The sequence below is a fragment of the Lithobates pipiens genome, unplaced genomic scaffold (assembly GCF_037356315.1).
Source record: "Lithobates pipiens isolate NorthernLeopardFrog02 unplaced genomic scaffold, aLitPip1_a1.2 Scaffold_19, whole genome shotgun sequence".
Classification (NCBI taxonomy): domain Eukaryota; kingdom Metazoa; phylum Chordata; class Amphibia; order Anura; family Ranidae; genus Lithobates; species Lithobates pipiens.
The window spans coordinates 8,735,707-8,758,750 of record NW_027507764.1 but is presented as its reverse complement, the minus strand read 5'-3'; the positions used below and the strand labels follow the sequence as shown (position 1 = coordinate 8,758,750).

Below are 23,044 nucleotides of genomic sequence, written 5' to 3'. Positions count from 1 at the left end.
AGAACATTTCTGGTTCTGGGTGATGCCATCAGCCCAATTTTTCTGCCCCTGTTTAACAGGGGCGTTTAATTACAATTTTTGATGCAATGCTTTGCAGCAGGGCTAATTCCTGCACTAAAACTAGAGTATATGGGAGAGGTTGCAGTGTCGTGGCACCAGCACCAGTGCCTAAGGCCCAATTTTTCTGCCCCTGTTTAACAGGGACATGTAATTACAATTCTTGATATAATATTTCACAGGAGGGCCCGTTCCTGTGCCCACCCAGAGTAACTGTGAGGACTTATAGTGTTGTGGCACCAGCACCACAACCACCAATGGTCAATTTTTCTACCACTGTTCAACAATGGCATGTAATTACAATTCTTGATATAATCGTTCACAGCAGGGCGCTCCAGCGCCCACCAAGAGTCACTTTGAGGGCTTACAATGTTGTGGCAAAACCAACACCTTGTTCCGCCATTTCTGCAGAGCATATAGGGCAGGCCCCTACTTTCAAACATCCAACTTACAAATGTCTCCTACTTGCAAACAGAAGGAGACAACAGGAAGTGAGATGAAAAAAGATGTACGACAAAAAAAATTATACAGGGGTGATAACCCTTCCATATGTTTTCCAAAAAGCTTAAAAATAGTTTTTTTGACTGGAGCTACACGTTAAAAATGTACGGGATTGAAAATTACAAACAGATTCAACTTAACACAACAAACCTACACAGTCCCTGTCTTGTTTGCACCGCCTGTATACTGCTGTTCTGAGTATATAGGGCCTGGGGGCCACACGCATTTCCTTTTTTTTAATATGGGTACGGGGTTCCCCTTAACCTCCCTGGCGGTACGATTATTTCGGATTTTAGGTGCTAAAAGCGGTACCATTATTTTGCATGAAAATTTGGCGTTTTATATTGTAGTCCTGCAATTCTTAGGAATAACTCTCTTAAATCTGTCCAAACCAGAGTCTAGCAGACATCCCGGGTATGATAAAGTTTGAAAAATGAAATCATAAATTATAATATAAGAAATAATTATAAATAATTGTACCAAATAATAATATAACAATAATAAAAATTATTCAATTATGTAATCACATCAAAAACACTGAAATTTTCTCAGTTGCAGAATTGTCACTGTCATTACTTTTCAGTATTTGATGACGAATCTCCCCACAAATCGCTATCGCTCAATTCTGCGAGTGATTCTAATTTATTATCGCTGTTTTCTAGCTGCTCTAAAATCATTTTTGATGTACAGTGACAGTTTTGGTTGCTATGGACAATCTCCAGTTTCCAGGTATAAAGAACAGTTTTTATTATATAAAACTGCATGCAGGACACTGGGCAGACCACTAGGGACAACGGGGATGTGAAATATTTACATACAGCAATGTAATCTGTAAGATTACATTATACTGTATGTTTACTGTGTGTTTCACTTTTTGAATTTGGCGCCGATCTCCGTGCCCGTGCGTCGCAACGCTCGCAGGGCACGGAGATCGCCGATGTGATAGATCGAGCGAGACACGGCTCGCTCGTACAGCGGGGAGACGACGCTGGATCCGAGGGAGAAGGTGAGTATTCCTCCTCCTGGATCCAGCGATGCAGTCCCGAGTCTGACTCGGGGATACCGCTTTTGGTATGAAAAATCCACCCCGAGTCAGACTCGGGAAAACCGTCAGGGGGGTTAATATGCGTACAAGACCCAAATAGGCTGGTAATGGGCAGGGAGGGCTACCCATGCCATTTTTCTCAATGATTTTCAACCATATTGCAGGAACCAGATATAACATTAAAACCGCAAGCAGTTTTAAATGATGTTATTTCCGTTTAATGTCATTTTGTGCAGGGACTGTTCTAAACACGGGAAACACGTGGCACTTCACAGGCATACTACAGACACCCCCCAGGCACCATATTTAAAGGAATATTTCACTTTTTTTCACTTTAATCGTCATTAAAATCAGTGCTCCCGCCAAAACTGCCATTTTTAAAAACATGTGACAGTATCTTGCATATTAGCCGTTAAAATTAGCACTTTTAATTTCGAACGTTCGAGTCCCATAGACTTCAATGGGGTTCTAAAGTTCGTACGAATTTGGGGTCCGTTCGAATGTTCTGGTGCAAACCGAACCGAGGGGGTGTTCGGCTCATCCCTAGTACTTTGTTCTCTTTATAAAAATCAGTGACTGTTACGCAGCTGAAAGGTAGTTGGGCCTTGCTGCATGCAAGACATTTTTCACTATTATATGGTTTTGTTACATCCAGAACAGAATGGAAACATTTTTACCTGCCATATATAAAATCAACCCTTTATCCGCGCTTGTCAGATAATCCTTTTTTTTCCAAAGCTGAATAAATGGTTCAGTGTTTGTAGAACTCAAGTATCAAAACCAACAAGGAAGTTCTTTCTCTTCTTCTCTAAAAGTCAACACAATGAACAATTTGCGATTTGCATAGATTAGAGAGCTCCAATGTGGAAGTTGCCCATTACACCATTGGTGACGTACCCCACTTCCCTACCAGCAGACAATTAATGTTTATTCCTCTGTTATATTCAGACCTGACAACCTAACAGAATTTCAGAAACAACCTCTAGATGTAACCATAGCTGTCTGAAAGTCAGATGAGGCCATTGTGTGTCTTGTTCTGTGCACCCTAGAGAAGAACAGCGGACAAAAAGTGTGGATTGGGTCTTTAATAACCGGAGACCTCCAGAGTATGGGCCACCATATGACCCGCATCCTCCACTGGATGATCTTCATCTTCATCACCACTTCTGGTAAGTTGACTGAAGGAAAAATAAAGCTAATGATGTTTTTTTTGATTTTTGTATATTTATTGTGTGTGAAAATTGCAACAATTATGTACTTGATGTGATTGTAGCCGTATGTAGAAGTAGAAAGCCAAGAGCTTCTGGACATGAATTGTAAAAAGGTTTATCATTAGCTCAATGGTGGAAGTGTTTAAGAAGGTCTATGAAATATCTCCAAAACTTCTTTCCACTAGAAATCCCATAGGCTAAAGGAATGACAACCTCCATATCTCACTTTGTAATGATGATGTTATCATTTTTAAGCATTCTATTAGAAAAAAAAAATGGAGATATCAGATACCTGAAACCAAAAGATTTTATTTAGGTGATTGGAGAGGAGCTATCAATAAACATATAAAAATCCCAATATGCAGTATATAAAAAAAACAACCAATATATATATATATATATATATATATATATATATAGAGAGAGAGAGAGAGAGAGAGAGAGAGAGAGAGAGAGAGAGAGAGACTCTATATTACCAAAAGTATTGGGGTGCCTGTCTTTACACGTACATGAACTTTAATGGTATCCCAGTCTTAGTCCGTAGGGTTCAATATTGAGTTGGCCAAATCTTTGCAGCTATAACAGCTTCAACTCTTCCGGGAAGGCCGTCCACAAGGTTTAGGAGGGTGTCTATGGGAATGTTTCACCATTCTTCCAGAAGAGCATTTGGGAGGTCAGGCACTGATGTTGGACGAGAAGGTGTTCTATTGGCTTGAGGTCAGGACTGTGCAGGCCAGTCAAGTTCTTCCACCCCAAACTCGATCATCCATGTCTTTATGGTCCTTGCTTTGTGCACTGGTGCACAGTCATGATGGAACAGGAAGGGGCCATCCCCAAACTTCCCACAAAGTTGGGAGCATGAAATTGTCCAAAATGTCTTGGTATGCTGACGCCTTAAGAATTCCCTTCACTGGAACTAAGGGGCCAATCCCAACCCCTGAAATACAACCCCCACACCATAATCCCCCCTCCACCAAATGATTGGATGTGCAGGCCAGTCATGTTGCTCCACCCCAAACTCATCCATGTCTTTATGGACCTTACTTTGTGCACTGGTCCAAATCATTTGGTGGAGGGGGGATTATGATGTGGGGGTTGTTTTTCAGGGGTTGGGCTTGGCCTCTTAGTTCCAGTGAAGGGAACTCTTAAGGCGTCAGCATACCAAGACATTTTGGACAATTTCATGCTCCCAGCTTGGTGGGAACAGATTGGGGACGGTCCCTTCCTGTTCCAACATGACTGCTCACCAGTGCACAAAGCAAGATCCATAAAGACATGGATGAGTGAGTTTGGGGTGGAGGAACTTCGCTGGCCTGCACAGTCCTGACCTCAACCCAATAGAACACCTTTGGGATGTATTAGAGCGGAGCCTGCGAGCGAGGCCTTCTCATTCAACATCAGTGCCTGACCTCAAAAATGCTCTTCTAGAAGAATGGTCAAACATCCCCATAGACACCCTCCTAAACCTTGTGGACGGCCTTCCCAGAGTTGTTGAAGCTGTTATAGCTGCAAAGGGTGGGCCAACTCAATATTGAACCCTACGGACTAAGACTGGGATGTCACTAAAGGTCATGTGTGTGTAAAGGTAGGCATCTCAATACTTTTGGCAATATAGTGTATTTTAGGGCAAAATTCTTCATTGAATGAAGTTAGACTCCCTGTCAGAATTTTTGTTACATAGTACATACATAATACATAGTATATATAGTACATATATAGTACATACATAGTACATAGTCCATGTCGCTGTCTGTGTCCCCGCTGGGGAGATTCACCCTCTCTATTTGTCCTGGTGACCATTGCCGTTGGAAAAAGAAGAGAAGGAAAATCCAAATATTTGAGCCCTCATTGACAGTAATAAGAATACGTTTTCTGGGACAACTGTCTAATTAGAGGGAATTTCACATCTGTAAAAAATCTCTTTCTTCCCACTTCCTGCTGTGTCTACAGGACAGGAAGTGAAAGGGAAATCTCCATACCGTACATAGAAAACCTCACATAGCAGGAACTGCACTGATATTGTTCAGGAGGAAGGAACAAAAAGGTAGATTTTTCAGGTTATTTTTAGATATTCCTTATAACATAGATAGCAAATCTTCATTTTCTTTTTTTTTGCTTAGATTCAGGTCAGCTTTAAAGGAGAAGTACAGGGAAAGCTTGTTTGGCTGAACTTCTCCTGTGGATGATGGGAGTGCAACCTGTTCTGCACTCCTGTGACTGGTTTTCAGCAGACAGCGGGCTGAAACCCTCTGTTGGCTGACGTCGCAAAGCTAGTCCAGGCTCCAGAAAGATGGCGACCATACGGTCGGGGGTCCGCCCACATTCCTGGACATGCCACCGAGCTCAGCCTCCCACCAAGCCGCTGAGATCCTGAGGCCGGCCCGCTCCTGAACCCTCCACACCCCAGCGCTCTAGTGAGTGTGGGGGGGGGGGAGGAAGAGCCGGTGACTGACAGTCACCCACTCTCTGCTCACGGAGATGTGAGAACCGAGCAATCAGCTGTGTTGTCATACTTCTCTTTCAAAGTCATTTTCCATTTGGGAACACTTTAATATTCTTTTATGAAAAAATTATATGGTTCATAATTAGCTAGGTGTGGCTCCAATGTTTGAGAGCATCTGAGCTAGATAGACGGCCTACGTTCAATAGAATGTTGGCAAAGATCCCAGGCTTATGACTACCCACCGGCCTGTCGTGTACAATACAGTGTATGTTGCATGGAAGATTAAGTGACTGACCATCATTTGGGTCATCTGTTGCAGGTGTTGACCCGGTGTTCTCAGATATTGTTTCCCCTGAGCCATCCTCCAATTTAGCAATGAGCACTCCTAGCATCCCTACAGAATCCAACAACAGTACCTTATCCCAAATAATGACCCCCAGTACCCCCAGTGTACCGGTCTCCACACCTGCCACTACTAACACCAGTTTAAATGACTCTACAACTGACACCAGTACCACCAGTACAACTCTCTCCACACCTGCCACTACTACCATCAGTTTAAATGACTCTACAACTGACACCAGTACAACTGTCTCCACAGCTGCCACTAATATCACCAGTTTAAATGACTCTACAACAGACACCAATACCACCAGTACAACTGTCTCCACAGCTGCTTCTACTACAACCAGTTTAAATGACTTTACAACTGACACCAGTACCACCAATACAACTGTCTTCACAGTGGCTACTACTACCACCAGTTTAAATGATTCTACAACTGACACCAGTACCAACAGTACAACTGCCTCCACAGTTGCTACTACTACCACCAGTTTAAATGACTTTACAAGTGACACCAGTACCAGCAATACAACTGTCTTCACACCTGCCACTACTACCACCAGTTTAATTCACTCTACAACTGACACCAGTGCCACCAGTTCAACTGTCTTCACACATGCCACTGCCACCACCAGCTTAAATGACTCTACAACTGACACCAGTACCACCAGTACAACTGTCTCACAGCTGCCACTACTACTACCAGTTTAAATGACTTTACAATTGACACCAGTACCACCAGTACAACTGTCTTCACACCTGCCACTACTACCACCAGTTTAAATGACTCTACAACTGACACCAGTACAACTGTCTGCACAGCTGCCACTATTACTACCAGTTTAAATGACTCTACAACTGACACCAGTACCACCAGTACAACTGTCTCCACACCTGCCACTACTACCACCAATTTAAATGACTCTAAAACTGACACCAGTACAACTGTCTCCACAGCTGCCACTAATATCACCAGTTTAAATGACTCTACAACAGACACCAATACCACCAGTACAACTGTCTCCACAGCTGCCACTAATATCACCAGTTTAAATGACTCTACAACTGACACCAGTACCACCAATACAACTGTCTCCACAGCTGCTTCTACTACCACCAGTTTAAATGACTTTACAACTGACACCAGTACCACCCCTTCAACTGTCTTCACACCTGCCACTACTACCACCAGTTTAAATGACTTTACAAGTGACACCAGTACCACCAATACAACTGTCTTCACACCTGCCACTACTACCACCAGTTTAAATCACTCTACAACTGACACCAGTACCACCAGTATAACTGAATCCACACTTAACACCACTTCCACTAGTGAAAGAGACTTTGAAGCTGACACCAGTACTACTAGTATAACTGTCTCAGAAACTGCAACAAGTACTACCACACCTGAAACAACAGCTGAAGCTATTTCTAATACCAAAAATCCCTTTACAGATTCTACATCTCACACAACTGAACCCCTTACTGATGCAAATGAAACAACTTCTGAAGTTCCCACTGAATTCCCAACTGAAACAACTTCTGAGGATCCCACTGAAATCACAACTGAAACAACTTCTGGAAGTCCCACTGAATTCACAACTAAAACAACTTCTAAAGGTCCTACTGAATTTACAAATGAAACAGCTTCTAAAGGTCCTACTGGATATACAACTGAAACAACTCCTGAAGGTCCTACTGAATTCCCAACTGACACAACTTCTGAAGGCCCTACTGAATTTACAACCAAAACAACTTCCGAAGGCCCTACTAAATTCACAACTGAAATAGCTTCTGAAGGTCCTACTGAATTCACAACTGAAACAACTTCTAAAGGTCCTATTGGACATACAACTGAAACAACTTCTGAAGGTCCTACTGAATTCCCAACCGAAACAACTTCTGAAGGCCCTACTGAATTTACAACCAAAACAACTTCTGAAGGCCCTACTGAATTCACAACTGAAAGAGCTTCTGAAGGTCCCACTGAATTCATAACCAAAACAACTTATCAAGGCCCTACTGAATTCACAACCGAAACAACTTATGAAGGCCCTACTGAATTCCCAACCGAAACAACTTCTGAAGGCCCTACTGAATTTACAACCAAAACAATTTCTGAAGGCCCTACTGAATTCACAACTGAAATAGCTTTTGAAGGTCCTACTGAATTCACAACTGAAACAACTTCTAAAGGTCCTACTGGACATACAACTGAAACAACTTCTGAAGGTCCTACTGAATTCCCAACCGAAACGACTTCTGAAGGCCCTACTGAATTCACAACTGAAAGAGCTTCTGAAGGTCCCACTGAATTCATAACCAAAACAACTTATGAAGGCCCTACTGAATTCACAACCGAAACAACTTATGAAGGCCCTACTGAATTCACAACTGAAATAGCTTCTGGAGGTCCTACTGAATTCCCAACCGAATCAACTTCTGAAGGCCCTACTGAATTTACAACCAAAACGACTTCTGAAGGCCCTACAGAATTCACAACTGAAACAACTTATGAAGGCCCTACAGAATTCACAACTGAAACAACTTATGAAGGCCCTACTGAATTCACAACTGAAATAGCTTCTGGAGGTCCTACTGAATTCCCAACCGAAACAACTTCTGAAGGCCCTACTGAATTCACAACTGAAATAGCTTCTGGAGGTCCTACTGAATTCCCAACCGAAACAACTTCTGAAGGCCCTACTGAATTCCCAACCGAAACAACTTCTGAAGGCCCTACTGAATTCACAACTGAAATAGCTTCTAGAGGTCCTACTGAATTCCCAACCGAAACAACTTCTGAAGGCCCTACTGAATTTACAACCAAAAGAACTTATGAAGGCCCTACTGAATTCCCAACCGAAACAACTTCTGAAGGCCCTACTGAATTTACAACCAAAACAACTTATGAAGGCCCTACTGAATTCCCAACCGAAACAACTTATGAAGGCCCTACTGAATTTACAACCGAAACGACTTCTGAAGGCCCTACTGAATTCACAACTGAAACAACTTCTGAAGGTCCTACTGAATTCCCAACTGAAACGACTTCTGAAGGCCCTACTGAATTCACAACTGAAACAACTTCTGAAGGTCCTACTGAATTCACAACTGAAAGAGCTTCTGAAGGTCCTACTGAATTCCCAACCGAAACAACTTATGAAGGCCCTACTGAATTCCCAACCGAAACAACTTCTGAAGGCCCTACTGAATTTACAACCAAAACAACTTCTGAAGGCCCTACTGAATTCACAACTGAAATAGCTTTTGAAGGTCCTACTGAATTCACAACTGAAACAACTTCTAAAGGTCCTACTGGACATACAACTGAAACAACTTCTGAAGGTCCTACTGAATTCCCAACCGAAACGACTTCTGAAGGCCCTACTGAATTCACAACTGAAAGAGCTTCTGAAGGTCCCACTGAATTCATAACCAAAACAACTTATGAAGGCCCTACTGAATTCACAACCGAAACAACTTATGAAGGCCCTACTGAATTCACAACTGAAATAGCTTCTGGAGGTCCTACTGAATTCCCAACCGAATCAATTTCTGAAGGCCCTACTGAATTTACAACCAAAACGACTTCTGAAGGCCCTACAGAATTCACAACTGAAACAACTTATGAAGGCCCTACAGAATTCACAACTGAAACAACTTATGAAGGCCCTACTGAATTCACAACTGAAATAGCTTCTGGAGGTCCTACTGAATTCCCAACCGAAACAACTTATGAAGGCCCTACTGAATTCACAACTGAAATAGCTTCTGGAGGTCCTACTGAATTCCCAACCGAAACAACTTCTGAAGGCCCTACTGAATTCACAACTGAAATAGCTTCTGGAGGTCCTACTGAATTCCCAACCGAAACAACTTCTGAAGGCCCTACTGAATTCCCAACCGAAACAACTTCTGAAGGCCCTACTGAATTCACAACTGAAATAGCTTCTAGAGGTCCTACTGAATTCCCAACCGAAACAACTTCTGAAGGCCCTACTGAATTTACAACCAAAAGAACTTATGAAGGCCCTACTGAATTCCCAACCGAAACAACTTCTGAAGGCCCTACTGAATTTACAACCAAAACAACTTATGAAGGCCCTACTGAATTCCCAACCGAAACAACTTATGAAGGCCCTACTGAATTTACAACCGAAACGACTTCTGAAGGCCCTACTGAATTCACAACTGAAACAACTTCTGAAGGTCCTACTGAATTCCCAACCAAAACGACTTCTGAAGGCCCTACTGAATTCACAACTGAAACAACTTCTGAAGGTCCTACTGAATTCACAACTGAAAGAGCTTCTGAAGGTCCTACTGAATTCCCAACCGAAACAACATCTGAGATTTATTCCAAATTTCCTATTATTTCTGACCTGACAACACCCGAATCATCCACCATTATAACAGAAACTTCAAGGGCATCGGAAACTGAAACACCTACAATATTTGATGAATCTACTCTTATATCTACAGATGAACCCATAACCATTACAGCTGAACCTTCAATGAGTTTTTTAACTGAAATGACAACTTTTATAAGTGATTCAACTTCAGATCTAACCAAAAGTCCTGTAACCTCTATAGATGGAACAATTACAAGTGAACTTTCTTCAGCATTTTCAACTGAGGTCACACCCTACTCTACAATGGGGTACCTGGACACCAGTACATTAGAACCTGACACAATTTATACCTCTGAAAATACACCATCTGAAAGTTTTTCAACAACTGAACCTAATTTTAGTCCTACTTCTGAAATCCCAATATCTACCCCTGATGAAGCTACATCTGAATCTACAGCAGGTGAGTCGGTCAACTGTTGTATCACTTCTTAGGCGAAAGTCCTTTCGATTCAACAATGTTTAAGGAAATTAAATAAAAAAGTAAGTGCGTTTTGGAAAAAACGTGGAAGGGTCAGAACCTCTGTTAGGTATTTTTTGCTTTCTGTGTCCCCTCTGCGGAGGTTATTCCTCTCTATTGATCCTAGTGACTATTGCTTCCAGCACAGAAAGTGATGGGAAATTCTAAACATAGGAACAGGGGACGAGGGAAACTGACCAATGGAGAGACCTTTGGCACATGTCTTAGCCCTTGTACACACGGTCGGAGAATCTGTTGGAATGTGTCCGACTGTGTGTGGTATGCATCGGACTGATTCCATCGGAATATCCGTCGGACCCAATTTTCCAACATGTTGGAAATATTTTCCGACCAACTAGTTCGATCGGACATACTCCGATCATGTGTAGAGAATTTTGATCGGACAAAGTGCCACGCATGCTCAGATCAAATTCCTACATCAAAGCTATTGGCTACTAGCCTGAATGTAGTCCCATCGTAACGAAATTACGTCATCACGTTCTGAACGATCGGATTTTTCGACAACTTAATCCGACCGTGTGTATGCAACAGTTTCGGACACAATCCGTCAGACAAAATCCGACGGATTTGGTTGTCGAAATCTCCGACCGTGTGTACAGGGGCTTAGAGAGGATATAACCTTAATTTGGAGAGATCTTGTCTGGTGTGAACGGCTCTCTTGGGGTCCTTCCACAGCATCTCTATGGGGTTAAGGTCTGGGCTATAATTGGGCCACTCCAAAAGACCAGTCTGTGGTGGATTTACATTGATGTTTAGGGTCATTGTTCTGCTGCATCACCCAACTTCTTCTAAGCTTTAGCAGGTAGGCAGCCACACTAACATTGGGGTTGAATTACTAAAACTGGGGATGTGCAAAATCTGGTGCAGCTGTGCGTGGTAGCCAATCAGCTTCTAACTTCAGCTTGTTGAGTTAAGCTTTGACAAGAGAAAACCTGGTAGTGGATTGGTTTCTATGCAGCGCTGCACTACATTTTGCACTATCCAGTTTTGGTAAATCACCCATTTTTTGGTAAACTTGAGAATTTATTTTCTCCTTGACGGTGGCAAGTGGTCCAGGCCCCGAGGCAGCGAAGAAAGTCCAAATCATGATGTTCCCTCCATCAGACTTCACAGTTGGGAAGATGTTTTGATGTTGGGAAACTGTGCCCTTTTTTTGCCATACACAGTGCTGAGTATTCTTCCCGAACAATTCGACTTGGTTTCATCAGTTCACAAAACATTCTCTGAGTAGCGATATGGTTTGCCATAGTGGTCTTTGAAACATGTTAGGTGTGCATCAATGTTTTTTTTGGAGAAAAGCTGCTTCCTCCGTGGTGTTCTGCCATGGACACCCTGCCTGTTCAAAGACTTACATAGAGTAGACTCATGAACAGGGATGGTTGCCAGTCCCAGTAATGTCTTCAAGCCTTTAGCTGTTACTTGTGGGTTCTTCTGGGCGCTCGCAGTTCACTCAGCTGTGTTAGAAAAGCAAATGAATATTCGCTATCCTAACACTAAACCAGCTCTCCGCCAATCAAGTCCTTAGATCTGTTACCTGTCACCCGATTGGCTGAAACGACAGGCGAATGTGATTGGACGGCGGGTGTCCAATTATAGCAGATGACCGGAAGAGAGGACGGGAGAAGACATCGAGGAGCTGTCCCACCGAGACAGGTAAGTGCAGACGGTGGGCTGGGGGAGCACACTGGCAGCATTTGATATGGCACAGTGGCTGTGTTTGATGGGGCACAGTGGGAGCAATTAATGGGCACAGTGGCGGCAATTGATGGGCACAGTGGCTGCATTTGATGGCACAGTTGCTGCGTTTGATGATACAGTGGCGGCAATTGATGGGCACAGTGGCTGCATTTTATGGGGCACGGTGGCTGCATTTGATAGGCACAGTGGCTGCGTTTGATGACACAGTTGCTGCGTTTGATGGCAAAGTGGTGGGAATTGATGGGCACAGTGGCTGCGTGTGATGGCACAGTGGCTGCGTTTGATGGGCACAGTGGCTGCATTTTATGGGGCACAGTGGCTGCATTTGATTGCACAGTGGCTGCATTTTATGGGGCATAGTGGCTGCATTTGATGCCACAGTTGCTGCATTTTATGGCACGGTGGTGGCAATTGATGGGCAGAGTGGATGCATTTTATGGGGCACAGTGGCGGCAATTGATGGGTACAGTGGCTGCATTTGATGGCACAGTGGTTGCGTTTGATGGGCACAGTGCCGGAAATTGATGGGCACAGTGGCTGTATTTTATGGGGCACAGTGGCTGCATTTGATCGTACAGTGGCTGCATTTGATGTCACAGTGGCGGCAATTGATGGGCACGTGGTGGCAATTGATGTGCACAGTGGCTGTGTTTGATGGCACAGTGGCTGTGTTTGATGGCACAGTGGCTGTGTTTGATGGGCACAGTGGCAGAAATTTATGGGCGCAGTGGCTGCGTTTGATAGCACAATGGCTCCGTTTCATGGGCACAGTGGCTGCATTTGATGGCACAGTGGTGGCAATTGAGGGGCACAGTGGCTGTGTTTGATGGGCACAGTGGCAGCAATTGATGGGTACATTGGCTGTGTTTGATGGTACAGTGGCTGCGTTTGGGCATAGTGGCGGCAATTGACGGGCACAGTGGTTGCGTTTGATGGCACAGTGGCGGCAATTGATGGGCACAGTGGCTGCATTTTATGGGGCACAGTGGCTGCATTTGATGGCACAGTGGCGGCAATTGATGGGTACAGTGGCTGAGTTTGTTGGCACAGTGGCTGCGTTTGATGGTACAGTGGCGGCATTTTATGGGCACAGTGGCTGCGATTGATGGGGGTTTTTTTCAGAATTTTTCAGTTTGCTTGCGCCCCCCAAATTTTGAGCACCAGTCGCCACTGGTAGCCACAGTACTAAACTGTCTCCATTTATAGACCATTTTTCTAACTGTTGACTGATTGATGCCTAAACACTTTGAGTTTTATTTGTGTCCCCTTCCAGCCTTATGAAGATCAACTACTCTTGATTGTATGTCTTCAAATGGCTCATTTTTGCGAGGCATGGTTCATAGCTGATGCTTCTTATGAACAGCGGTCTTAAAATGTTGGAGTGTCTTTTTCAATCAAAGTAACCAACCACTCCTCCAAACTCATTTCATTAATTGCACTCCAGGTGTGCAAACTTCTGACTCGTTGAAGTAATTAGTTGATGGGTCCACCTTTGTTTCCCCCAGCACTGAGAATGTTTAATGGTTGTGTTCAATGAAGACACCAGAAATTAGAATTGTTTTCTGTGTCACCAGCCTAAAGTGTTTGTAAACCTTTCCATATACCGAGTGAAGTGACCGGCCTCGGGTGATGCACAGAGATGAAACAAATCCTCCTACATAAGTTGTACCTGTTTATCTACAACAATCTGTTCCCCCCATGTCTATTCAAAGTGCAGCATTTACACAGCATCTCTCAGCTCTGAAAAGAGGAGATCAGAGAGCTGAAGCCACATCATTGAAGAGAGCTGAGGGTGTCAATATGCTGGAGGTCCCTCCCCTGTCACCATTTTTCTCTTGGTGTCAGGAAAACTCGTCAGACATGCAGATAGCAGAGGAAGGAGGCAGCAGACAGAAATAACACTTCTGTGAGGTCAGGCACTGATGATGGACGAGAAGGCTTGCAGTCTCCACTCGAATTCATCTAAAAGGTATCGTGTTGAGATCAGGACTCTGTGCTGGCCAGTCAAGTTCCTCCACCTCAAATTCGCTCATCCATGTCTTTATGGACCTTACTTTGGGCACTGGTCCAAATCATTTGGTGGGGGGGGGGGGGGGGGGGTTATGGTGTGGGGTTGTTTTCAGGGGCTGGGTTTCGCCTCTTAGTTCCAGTGAAGGGAACTATTAAGGCGTCAGCATACCAAGACATTTTGGACAATTTCACGCTCCCAACTTTGTGGGAACAGTTTGGGGACGGCCCCTTCCTGTTGCAACATGACTGCCCACCAGAGTACAAAGCAAGGTCCAATGAAGATATGGATGAGGTATTCTGACGCTAAGCATTCTCTTCACTGGAACTAACGAGCCCAACCCCTGAAAAAACAACCCCACACCGTGATCCCTCCTACACCAAATAATTTGGACCAGTGCACAAAGCAAGGTCCATAAAGACATGGATGAGCGAGTTTGGGGTGGAGGAACTTGTCTGGCCTGCACGGAGTCCTAACCTCAACCTGATAGATGAATTAGAGCGGAGACTGCGAGCCAAGCCTTCTCATCCAACATCAGTGCCTGACCTCACAAATGCTCTTCTGGAAGAATGGTCAAACATTCCCATAGACACCCTCCTAAACCTTGTGGACGGCCTTCCCATTGGAATAGTGCCCCATTGGTATGGTCAGTGATGGTGTTCCAACATTGGTGTCAGTTGGAGGAGAAGTGCCCTAAGGGTTGGATTAGGGCAAGCAAAGAGCCACATCCGGCCCCCGGGCCACCGTTTGGAGACCACTGCTCTATATAAATAAACCATTAGAAGTTGTCTTACCAAAAGACAGAATATTGGTATCTCCTATCATTTATTTATCGATTGGCACTATTGATCTTTCTCCATAATACAGTTTGTGGTTACATTGCATTATCCATGAACATTTTCTCCGCATTGTTCTTTGCAGGAAGGTATGTCTTCAAAGTGCGTTTAAAGGGTTCCACATCTGCTGATTCTGCAATGACACCCCTTTTACAGAAGGTAATATATCCCAGAAAGCAACCTTTGCATGTAACATGATAATCTAATACAGCCTTTCTCAACATTTTTACTCTTGAGTAGGGATGAGCCGAACACCCCCCGGTTCGGTTCGCACCAGAACTTTCGAACGGACCCCAAATTCGAACGAACTTTAGAACCCCATTGAAGTCTATGGGACTCGAACTTTCGAAATTAAAAGTGCTAATTTTAACGGCTAATATGCAAGATACTGTCCTAAAAAGGGTTTGGGGACCTGGCTCCTGCCCCAGGGGACATGGGTCAATGCCTGAAATGTTTTTAAAAATGGCCGTTTTGGCGGGAGCACTGATTTTAACCGGTTCCCGACCAGCGCACGACGATGTACGTCGACAGAATGGCACGGGCAGGCATATTGGCGTACAGGTACGTCCAATATTCGATGCCGCCCTGCCATCGGGAGCGCGCCGCCGGCGGCGCGCTCCCGCGCTGGTCGGGACCCCCGTGAGTCCGGTCGCGGGACCCGCGGACTCGATCGCCGCGGGCATCCCCGCGATCGTCTCACGGAGCGGCCGAATGGAGGAAATGCTGTGTAAACAACATTTTTCCATTCTGCCTAGCAACTAGTGACGCTGATCTCTGCTCCATGTGATTGGAGCAGAGATCAGTGTTCACTAAATTAAAGCCCAACCCCCCCACAGTTAGTAACACACTCCTAGGAACACTTAACCCCTACACTGCCACCCACTGGTTAACCCTTTCACTGACAGTGTCATTTACACAGGAATCACTGCATTTATATAGCACTGATTACTGTATAAATGACAATGGTCCCAAAAATGTGTCAAAAATGTCCGATGTGTCCCCCACAATGTCGCAGTCACAATAAAAAACGCAGATCGCCGCCATTACTAGTAAAAAAAAAAATAATAAAAAATTATTAATAAAAATGCTATAAAACTATCCCTATTTTGTAAACACTATAACTTTTGCGCAAACCAATCAATAATCGCTTATTGCGATTTTTTTTACCAAAAATATGTAGAAGAATACGTATCGGCCTAAATTGAGGGAAAAAAATGTTTTTTTATATATTTTTGGGGGATATTTATTATAACAAAAAGTAAAAAATAATGCGTTTTTTTCAAAATTATCGCTCTATTTTTGTTTATAGCGCAAAAAATAAAAACCGCAGGGGTGATCAAATACCACCAAAAGAAAGCTCTATTTGTGGGGAAAAAAAGGACTTCAATTTTGTTTGGGAGCCACGTCGCACGACCGCGCAATTGTCAGTTAAAGCAACGCAGTGCCGAATCGCAAAAAGTGGTCTGGTCTTTGACCAGCAAAATGGTCCGGTCTGAAAGTGGTTAATGACGATTAAAGTGAAAAAAAAAAGTGAAATATTCCTTTAAATATGGTGCCTGGGGGGTGTCTGTAGTATGCCTGTGAAGTGCCATGTGTTTCCCGTGTTTAGAACAGTCCCTGCACAAAATGACATTAAACGGAAATAACACCATTTAAAACTGCTTGCGGTTTTAATGTTATATCTGGTTCCTGCAATATGGTTGAAAATCATTGAGAAACATGGCATGGGTAGCCCTCCCTGCCCATTACCAGCCTATTTGGGTCTTGTACGCATATTAAGGGGAACCCCGTACCCATATTAAAAAAAGGAAATGCGTGTGGCCCCCAGGCCCTATATACTCAGAACAGCAGTATACAGGCGGTGCAAACAAGACAGGGACTGTGTAGGTTTGTTGTGGTAAGTTGAATCTGTTTGTAATTTTCAACTGGTACATTTTTAAAGTGTAGCTCCAGTCAAAAAAACTATTTTTAAGCTTTTTGGAAAACATAGGGAAGGGTTATCACCCCTGTATAATTTGTTTTGTCGTCCATCTTTTTTCATCTCACTTGCTGTTGTCTTCTTCCGTTTGCAAGTAGGAGATGTTTGTAAATTGGATGTTTGAAAGTAGGGGCCTGCCCTATATGCTCTGCAGAAATGGCGGAACAAGGTGTTGGTTTTGCCACAACATTGTAAGCCCTCAAAGTGACTCTTGGTGGGCGCTGGAGCGCCCTGCTGTGAACGATTATATCAAGAATTGTAATTACATGCCATTGTTGAACAGTGGTAGAAAAATTGACCTTTGGTGGTTGTGGTGCTGGTGCCACAACACTATAAGTCCTCACCGTTACTCTGGGTGGGCACAGGAAGGGGCCCTCCTGTGAAATATTATATCAAGAATTGTCCCTGTTAAACAGGGGCAGAAAAATTGGGCCTTAGGCACTGGTGCCACGACACTGCAACCTCTCCCATATACTCTTGTTTTAGTGCAGGAATTAGCCCTGCTGCAAAGCATTGCATCAAAAATTGTAATTAAACACCCCTGTTAAACAGGGGCAGAAAAATTGGGCTGATGGCATCACCCAGAACCAAAAATGTTCTTCCAACATATCAGCGGAGGAGGAAGAGGATAGACAATCAACATAACAGGACAGTCACTCAGCATCAGCATAGGCAGTCTTGAAGGGATGTGATATTTCAAAAAAAATTATTCGGTTACATCAGCTTCAGGTGCTTGGTAGCTGTGGGTGATCCAAAACTGATTCATCTTGATGAAGGTCAGTCGATCAACTGATTCGGTGGACAGGCGCACCCTGTGATCGGTAACAAAGCACTGAAGGTGCGTTCCGAAAGAACGCTGGATGCAGGACAGGCCAGTAGTTCAATTGCATACTGTGCAAGCTCTGGCCAGTGATCCATCCTCAAGACCCAGTAAGCCAGAGGATTTTCGGTGGGAAAGGTGTCCAAGTCTGACCTTGCCCCTAGGTATTCCTGCACCATGTAAATCAGACGCTGGCGATGGTTGCTGGAACCGATCATACCTTGGGGCTGCGGACTAAAAAATTGTCTGAAAGCATCAGTCAGACGGCCACCTTCTCCACCGCTCCTTCTGACCGATGCCTCAGCAACACGTTGTCCAGGACCAGGAGTTTGTAACCTCCCAGTCTCTGGGAACGCGTTACACAGACCTTTCTGCAAGGCCTCCCGGAGATGTCTCATCCTCTGCTCCCTCTGCGATGGCAAGATAAGGTCGGCAACCTTACCCTTGTACCGTGGATCAAGGAGAGTGGCCAGCCAGTGATGGTCCCTCTCCTTGATCCGAAGAATATGAGGATCCTTCCGCAGGCTTTGCAGGATCAGGGAGGCCATGCAGCGTAGGTTAGCTGAGGCATTCGGTCCGGAGTCCTCTGGGTCACTAAGGACAACATGATCCGCAGCTACCTCCTCCCAGCCACGTACAAGTCCACGTGTTTCTTGGGACTGTAAATCATCCCTACAAGACTGCTGCTGCTGAGGCTGAGTGCCAGCCTCCACCTCCATGCTGACACAATCATCCTCCTCCTCCTCTTCCTCCTCCTCATCCTCTTCCTGTGTGATGGGTGGCACAGCAGGAACACTGTCTGGATAAAGGGGACCTTGAGAGGCAAGGAAGTCCTCCTCTTCCTGCCTCTGTTCTGCCTCAAGTGCCCTGTCCATTATTCCACGCAGCGTATGCTCCAAGAGGTGGACAAGAGGTACAGTGTCACTGATGCATGCACTGTCACTGCTCACCATCCTTGTGGCCTTCTCAAACGGTGACAGGACAGTGCATGCATCACTGATCATGCCCCACTGGCGTGGTGAGAAAAAACCGAGCTCCCCTGACCCTGTCCTGGTGCCGTAGTCGCACAGGTACTCATTGATGGCCCTCTGCTGCATGTGCAGCCGCTGCAGCATGGCCAACGTTGAGTTTCACCTGGTGGGCATGTCACATATAAGGCGGTTCTTGGGCAGGTTCAACTCCTTTTGGAGCTCAGCCAGCCGAGCACAGGCATTAAATGATCGGCGTAAATGCACACAGACTTTCCTGGCCTGCTTCAGGACATCCTGTAAGCCGGGGTACCTGCCCAAGAACCGCTGCACCACCAGATTAAGGACGTGAGCTACACAGGGCACATGGGTCAGTTGTCCCTGTCGGAGGGCGGAGAGGAGGTTGGTGCCATTGTCGCAAACCACCATTCCTGGCTTAAGCTGGCGTGGCGTCAACCACCTCTCGGCCTGCCCCTGCAGAGCTGATAAAACATCCGCCCCAGTGTGGCTCCTGTCCCCCAAACAAACCAGCGCAAGCATGGCATGGCATCGTTTTGCCTGCGTACTTGCGTAGCCCCTGGAACGCCTATGGAGCACCGCTGGTTCTGAGGACAGAGCACTGGAAGAGGCCATGAAGGAAGAAGAAGAGGAGGGGGTGGAGGAGAGAGGTGTGTCACAACCAATAGTAGCATTTTGGAGGCGTGGTGGTGGAACAACCTCCAACACTACTGCACCTTGTCCTGCATCCTTCCCAGCTGCCAGAAGAGTGACCCAATGGGCCGTGAAAGACATGTAACGTCCCTGTCCATGCCTGCTGGACCATGAGTCAGCGGTAATATGCACCTTACCGCTGACCGCCCTGTCCAGCGAGGCAAGGACATTGCCTTCCACATGCCGGTAGAGAGCCGGAATCGCCTTCCGTGAGAAAAAGTGGCGTTTGGGGACCTGCCACTGAGGAACCGCACATCGTACAAACTCACAGAAGGGGACCCGAGTCTACCAACTGAAAAGGCAGCAGTTGAAGTGCTAGCAATTTAGCCAAGCTAGCATTCAACCACTGGGCATGTGGATGGCTGGGAGTGAACTTCTTTCGCCGGTCCAGCAGCTGGGGCAGGGACATTTGCCTGCTATAATCGGACGTGGATGTACCACTAGCAGAGTTCCCGGAAGCACTTGGCTGTGACACACCTAATTCTACACCTTCATTCCTCTCAGAGCAGGTTTCAGAGAGGACTGAAGGTCTAGTGGGGTTGGAGATGCCAGCTGATGAGGAGCAAGGAGAGGTCCGCTTTGTTCTTTGGTGTGGGTCTTTGAGGTACGCTTGCCAACGAGCTGCATGGCAGGTCAACATATGTCTGGTCAAGCATGTGGTGCCCAAGCGGCTGATGTTTTGGCCACGCGAGATACGCTTGAGACATATGTTGCAAATAGCAGCGGTGCGATCTGATGCACTCGTCTCAAAAAAGGCCCACACCAAAGAACTTTTAGAATAACGCGCAGAGGCAGCGCCCTGCACAGGCGGAGCTCTGCGGTGTGATTCAGTCGGTGTGCTGCCCCTAAGCTGGCCCCTGGAGGGCATCCTGCCTCGTTGGACATGTGCCTCCTCCTCTTCCACCTCCACCTCCTCTCTCCTACCAGGCACCCACGTGGAGTCAGTGCCCTCATCATCCCCTCCCTCTTCATCGCTGTAGCAAACCTGGCAATATGCTGCAGCTTGTGGAACATGACTGCCAGATTGCGGTCCTTCTTGAGCATCCCCTCTCTCTGCATTCACGCTACTGCCTTCCTCTAGCTGAGTGTCATCATCAGAGCCTACAAAACACTGGGCATCCTCCTGGAGCATGTACCCAACACTGTGCTCAAAGAGTTCAGGAGACTCCTCAGGAGGACGTGGTGGGTCTAGGGAAGGAGTCACTGATGATGACATTGAGAGGAGGGAAGACAATGTGTTGGCAGCTGCTTTGCTAGTACCCTGAGACTGGGTGAGAGAGGATGAGGAGGATGAAGAGGGCTTGGTCATTCACTCTACCAAGTCGTTGGCATGTTGCGGTTCAACATGTCCAGCTGCCGAAAAGAAGGACAAGCGTGTCCCATGGCCACGTGCTGATGACAATGCACCGCGTCCACGACCAGCACTGTTGTCTCTAGACACAGAGCCTGCTTGCCCTCTTTTATCGACTCGCACCTGTCTGCCTCTCCTTGCTGGCCTTCCAGACATGGTAATGGCCTGAAGGGAGTTGGGTAAAACAGCAGTTGGGTAGTGTATATTGTGCTGGAGGCACACAACACCCACTAACTCCTGCAGATGCCTTTATTATAGAACACCAGAGATAAAGGGGTATACTGTAATGGAGTCACACAACACCCACTAAGCCCTGCAGATGGCTCTATTAGAGAACAGCAATAAAGGGTAGATACAGGTGTATATTGTGCTGGAGGCACAAAACACCCACTAACTCCTGCAGATGCCTTTATTATAGAACACCAGAGAAAAAGGGGTATATACAGATGTATACTGTGCTGTGCTGGAGGCACACACAACTTCCAATAACTCCTGCAGATGGCAAGTGGGCTCAAATAGAGAACAGCTATGTAGGTGGATATAGCGGTGTGTACTGGGTACAGAGCACGCAGACAGCACGCACAAGCTCCTAACACTACTGACTGCAAGCTCTATTATCAAAGATAGATCACTAGCTATATAGGTGAGGTGAATATAGCGGTGTATACTGCGGTCAGGGCACGCAGACAACAACCACTACACAACAGCAAGATCGAAAATCGGCCAATAACGATCGGTGTATACTGTGTTGAAGGTACACAGAACACCCACTAACTGCTTCAGACGCCAACACACTACACAAGGCCGCCGCGCTGTCGGCCTTATATAGTGTTGGGCGTGTACTACACAGCTTGAGCTATGATTGGCCACAGGCATCCTGCCTGTGGCCAATCATGGCTCTCCTCGCTGCTGGCGCTGTGATTGGCCATGCATGCGGGATCACAGTGCATGCTTGGCCAATCAGGAGCCAGCAATGCACTGCGATGACTCAGTGCATTGTGGGCCATGAGCGCCACAGGAATTTGGCGCGAACGGCCCATAATGTTCGGAATTCGCCGAACGGGCGAACAGCCGATGTTCGAGTCGAACGTATGTTCGACTCGAACACCAAGCTCATCCCTACTCTTGAGGAACTCTTCAAATACATTTCAGATCTTGAGGTACCCCTAAAAAACAACTCAAGGGGGGACAGTGGGAGAAATATCCCTTACATTGGTGATCAGTGGGAAGAATGTTCCTTACATTGGTGATCAGTGAGAAGAATGTTCCTTACATTGGTGATCAGTGAGAAGAATGTTCCTTACATTGGTGATCAGTGAGAAGAATGTTCCTTACATTGGCGATCAGTGAGAAGAATGTCCCTTACATTGGTGATCAGTGAGAAGAATGTTCCTTACATTGGCGATCAGTGAGAAGAATGTCCCTTACATTGGCGATCAGTGAGAAGAATGTCCCTTACATTGGTGATCAGTGAGAAGAATGTCCCTTACATTGGTGATCAGTGAGAAGAATGTTCCTTACATTGGTGATCAGTGAGAAGAATGTCCCTTACATTGGTGATCAGTGAGAAGAATGTTCCTTACATTGGTGGTCAGTGAGAAGAATGTCCCTTACATTGGTGATCAGTGAGAAGAATGTCCCTTACATTGGTGATCAGTGAGAAGAATGTCCCTTACATTGGTGATCAGTGAGAAGAATGTTCCTTACATTGGTGATCAGTGAGAAGAATGTCCCTTACATTGGTGATCAGTGAGAAGAATGTTCCTTACATTGGTGATCAGTGAGAAGAATGCTCCTTACATTGGTGATCAGTGAGAAGAATGTTCCTTACATTGGTGATCAGTGAGAAGAATGTTCCTTACATTGGTGATCAGTGAGAAGAATGTTCCTTACATTGGCGATCAGTGAGAAGAATGTCCCTTACATTGGTGATCAGTGAGAAGAATGTCCCTTACATTGGTGATCAGTGAGAAGAATGTTCCTTACATTGGTGATCAGTGGGAAGAATGTTCCTTACATTGGTGATCAGTGGGAAGAATGTTCCTTACATTGGTGATCAGTGAGAAGAACGTTCCTTAAATTGGTGATCAGTGAGAAGAATGTTCCTTACATTGGTGATCATTGAGAAGAATGTTCCTTACATTGGTGATCAGTGAGAAGAATGTTCCTTACATTG

General features: G+C 45.5%; 1 protein-coding gene across 1 annotated transcript in view; it reads left to right on the top strand.

The window, feature by feature from the left end:
• LOC143997900 (uncharacterized) overlaps positions 1 to 23,044 on the top strand; it is a 122,840-nt gene that overhangs the window by 89,875 nt on the left and 9,921 nt on the right. The window contains exons 8-10 of the mRNA XM_077493722.1: positions 2,613 to 2,772; positions 7,061 to 10,420; positions 15,126 to 15,199. Coding sequence (XP_077349848.1) covers positions 2,613 to 2,772; positions 7,061 to 10,420; positions 15,126 to 15,199 — 3,594 coding nt within the window. The remainder of the gene's footprint in view (positions 1 to 2,612; positions 2,773 to 7,060; positions 10,421 to 15,125; positions 15,200 to 23,044) is intronic.